General features: G+C 42.1%; 1 protein-coding gene across 6 annotated transcripts in view; it reads left to right on the plus strand.

Annotated features, from left to right (window-relative positions):
• The window catches only part of NCALD (neurocalcin delta), a 476,133-nt gene that overhangs the window by 433,121 nt on the left and 38,309 nt on the right, over positions 1–4,703 (plus strand). For all 6 annotated transcript variants that reach the window (XR_001882851.1, XR_001882849.1, XR_001882850.1 and 3 more), the window contains one exon: positions 1,855–2,251. Coding sequence is in view for 1 of the 6 variants with exons in the window: in XM_017859463.1 (XP_017714952.1) it covers positions 1,874–2,251 (378 nt within the window). In the remaining 5 variants the exon portion in view is untranslated. The remainder of the gene's footprint in view (positions 1–1,854; positions 2,252–4,703) is intronic.

The raw sequence follows: 4,703 nt of genomic DNA on the forward strand, positions 1-4,703 counted from the left end.
AAGTGCAGAGCTTTTTTTTTTTTTTTTTTTTTTTTGAGAAGGGGTTTATCTTGACCACACTTAAATCATATACCTTGGGAATTAGGAACTAATCTCATATATCATCTCCTCCAAGAAAGCTTCCCTGAGAGCATCCATGCACCCTTTGGGTTGGGCATCTTTTCCAGGTACTCTCACCGAATCCACTGTCTATTCTGTGGCATATCTGTCATATTGTCCCCTCACTGTCACCACCATCCCCTGCACACACAGCTAGGTACACTTAGGGAGAAGGGGCCACGCCTTATTCTGCATCCTCAGAACGAGAAACACACTGTTAAATGAGAGCCAAATGTTGAGCCAATTTGTCTCTAGTGCAAAAGCACTATAAATGAGAAGCACTTTTTATGCATTGAGAAAATAACTTAAGTTTGAAGAAATGGTGCTTTCTATACTCAGGAAAATAAATCATTCTCTTTTTTTCGAGACTGAGTCTCGCTCTGTCACCCAGGCCGGAGTGCAATGGTGCAATCTCAGCTCACTGCAAGCTCCGCCTCCTGGGTTCATGCCATTTTCCTGCCTCAGCCTCCCAAGTAGCTGGGACTACAGGTGTCCGCCACCATGCCCAGCTAATTTTTTTTGTATTTTTAATAAAGACGGGGTTTCACCTTGTTAGCCAGGATGGTCTTGATCACCTGACCTGTGATCCACCTGCCTTGGCCTGCCAAAGTGTTGGGATTACAGGCGTGAGCCACCATGCCTGGCCAAAAATAAATCATTCTTTAAGAGAGTAGCTTTAAATATCAAAGTGGCATTTTACCCCAAGGCCAATAATAATTACAGATATTTCCCCACCTAGTAAAAGTTGCCTTTATTTTCCACACCATATTAAGTTTAAAATAGATAACAAAAGGTGTGCATTCTTGTGTTTTTAAAATGTAAATGTATGGAAATATATATTAACAGCATATTTAAGTACACATACAAAAAATCTGGAAGAACACATATCAACATGCTAGCAGTTGTTATCTCTAAGGGTTAGTATTTGAACTGATGCTAATTTTTTTCTTTATGTATCACTGTTTTACTATTTTGCTATAGATATGTGCTACTGCTATGATAAGAAAATGCAAAGTTATTTGTATTTTAAAGAAAAACATTTGGCCTATTTCATGAGCCAAAATCGTAAGACATAACTTTATGAAGCATCATCTTTACTATCAAATCCCAACATTGTCAGTGATTTATTCCATGCATTTAAATCACTGAACTAGCATGGTAGAGTTTGGTGGTATTAGACAGGTTTACTTCCATTTTCCGTCTTCATGTCTGTGTTTATAATATTCAGAAGGTATCCAAGCAGCATTTTACTTGGAAATATTCTAGCAATAAAACCTGCTAAATTCTTTTCCTTGGTCTCTCTCTTCCTCCTTTCCTTTACTTTTCCCTGCTAATACTTGGATTAGCTATCAGAACCCCAGCCTTCTTAAATTTAAGCTCAACCTCTGGCAAATTGATGTCAAAATTAAGTAAGCAATTAATTCTCCCTCCCTCCCTCCTCTGTCTGTCCTTCCTTGCCCTCACTTCCCTCTACCTCACCCTCTCTCTGAACCTTTTGCTTTCAGGATGGCTCTGTATAAAAGAAATATTCATTTTCTGGTCAGTTATAATTCTGCTGTGCATCCTGTACTGGCCTATCTTTCTATTATTTTGTTTGGCTGACCAGTATGTTGCAAAACCTAGACAGTGTTATTGGACGCGTATAGAGTTTATTTGTTTGTTTTTTCTTCTTCCCAAAGGAACAATCACAAATTATAAAATGCAGCCCTAAAGAGCAGCTCTACAAATTATATATGTTTTCTTTTCTATCTGCAGCTGAATTCTTGCCGCCAGGATGGGGAAACAGAACAGCAAGCTGCGCCCGGAGGTCATGCAGGACTTGCTGGAAAGCACAGACTTTACAGAGCATGAGATCCAGGAATGGTATAAAGGCTTCTTGAGAGACTGCCCCAGTGGACATTTGTCAATGGAAGAGTTTAAGAAAATATATGGGAACTTTTTCCCTTATGGGGATGCTTCCAAATTTGCAGAGCATGTCTTCCGCACCTTCGATGCAAATGGAGATGGGACAATAGACTTTAGAGAATTCATCATCGCCCTGAGTGTAACTTCCAGGGGGAAGCTGGAGCAGAAGCTGAAATGGGCCTTCAGCATGTACGACCTGGATGGAAATGGCTATATCAGCAAGGCAGAGATGCTAGAGATCGTGCAGGTATGTAGCCTGAGCCCTTTAAAAAAAGAAGGACATGTATCTCAAGTAAGAATTGGAAGGTGCACAGTATAGCACAGTGCAGAGGTTGCAAACGGGTGAGTGACAGGACACTTCATTTGGCCCACCCTGCATGTTTGAACAATTTAACCTGCATTACAGTGTGGGGAGACTGCACATAAAAATCCACCCTGGTTGGTATCTCTTGAAAAACTCAGAACCTCTGACCACACTGGGCTCAGAATCTGGCCTGTTACAAGTCACCTGATACTTTGTGGTGACCTTACACTACAGATGGACATGTACTTTTCGGGCCACACTCATTGTGGCCACTCCATCAACTTATTGCAATGACCTGCCTGGACCCGGATCCTTTGGGGTTATATCCCCCAGACTGGGGGTTAATGATAAAACTCTGACTTGGGTTCAAATCTTGCATCTTTCAGTCACTTTGACCAAGTTAGTTCACCTACACGAGCCTTAGTATCCTCAGCTATAAAATGGAACTATCAGTTGTACTCTCCTATAACATGGGGTTATTTTAGGATGAAGTGTGACTCTCCATGCTAAATGGTTAGCACAGTGCCAGTCATATGGAAAGTTCACCATCATCATCATTATTTATTCACAACTTTACTAGAGTCTCGAATAAGAGCAGGGATCTGGGCTCCAGGCTCCATTCCATCAGAAGTACAAACACTGTAGCACTGAGGCCTAGATCATTTTAGTAAGAGACACTCCATTTTACTCCCCAAATCACTCTCCCAGAGCCAGTTTCCTGAACATAACAGGGGGAGGGGCCCTAGCGTTGGCTACATTTTCCTTGTGGGACCCCAGCAAACTTGGCAGGTAGGCAAGCAGGGTAAGGAGCTAGAGTCATGGCAATGACAGGTGGCTCAGCAGTGGGTGGGACCCAGAGACAAACATAAGGAGACAGAGACAGGAATCAGGAGAGGACCAGGAGAGCCTCAGCTGCAAGGAACAAAAAGGACTGGGTGGGTGGGCAGCACCAGGGATGCTGGCAGTCGCTCCTTGTCTTGGCAGGCAAGTGAGGCACAATGGGAGAGCATTTGGCAGCAGACAGCAGGGCCACGGGAGCGGGCCTTTGGCTTCCTAGAGGGCTCATTTTAGAGGCCAGCCCTCATTCCAGGACATCTGGGTCCTGCCGAAGTGGAGCTACAACCCCTGAGAGAACTGTTGGGGTGCTGGATGGGTGAGGGGACATAACACAAGGAGACAAAAAGAACTGAGCTACAGGAGAGGGTGGGATGTGGGTGCAGTGGCCTACAGCAAACCCCAGGGAATTTGGTTATGGAAATGGAGGCCTGCAAGATGAACTGTTATTGAGCCTTGAAGCTGAAGTCCAGGGCCTGCTCCCGAGACAGTAGGACTGAACCCATGTGCACAGTTAATGGGACAATTCATATTTGGGTGGGATGCAGACGCAGGCATTCGAAATGACCCTGACTCATCAGAAGCACTCCAGGATCTGTCAACTTCTTCTCCTTTCTGGTTGGGCCACCAGTGGTTGTTCCTTCACCTAGAGCAGTAACTATCTGAACAAGTTGTGTTAAATTAATTCTTCAGAGATGAAGATTTTGAAACAAACAAACAAACAAAGATCCCTCCCTTCCTCTGAGAATAAACTTATGAAAAATACAATGTCTGTTGCACAAACACAGGCAGTATAGAAAATATAACAGATAAAGAGAAAACTTATTCATAATTCTACCCTACCCACAAAGAGAATCTCTACTAATAATTTTTAATACATCTTTCCTGGCCCTATTTTCATGCATCTAGAAATATCTAATTGATTTCATTATGTGGATGAAGTTTTCTGTCTTGTCATTTTCACTTAGTAACAAAAGTATTTGTCAAGTTTTAACAACTTTGAGTACAGATATTTTAATGGCCGCATAAGAGTCCTACCATATATTATAATTTGCTTAATGTTCCCCATTGTTAGGTGTTTAGGTTGTTTTCAGTTTTTATTGTTATACATAATGCTATAGCTTTTAAAAATAAAACAAATCAATAATTATTGTGAATAAAGTGTTTCTATATTCAGGATTATTCCCTGAGAACAAATTCCCAAAAGTGCAATTACTGGGCCAAAGGATATGAGACATTTCCAAGGCTCTGTATGCACTCTGAAAATTGTTTTTCCAAAGTGTGTGATGGGTGTTTCCATATGCTTGCACTTGTCTAATTTTTCTTAATCTTTGCTAATTAAATAAAAATTAGAATTACATTAAAATTTAAAAGGTGATTCAGATTGGGTGCAGTGGCTCAAGCCTATAATACTAGCACTTTGGGAGGCTGAAGCAGGTGGATCACTTGAGGTCAGGAATTCGAGACCAACCTGGCCAAACCCCATCTCTACTAAAATACAAAATTGGCCGCGTGTGGTGGCTCACGCCTGTAATCCCAGCACTTTGGGAGGCCGAGGCGG

The sequence above is a fragment of the Rhinopithecus bieti genome, unplaced genomic scaffold (assembly GCF_001698545.2).
Source record: "Rhinopithecus bieti isolate Rb0 unplaced genomic scaffold, ASM169854v2 scaffold_47952, whole genome shotgun sequence".
NCBI classification, from domain to species: Eukaryota; Metazoa; Chordata; class Mammalia; order Primates; family Cercopithecidae; genus Rhinopithecus; species Rhinopithecus bieti.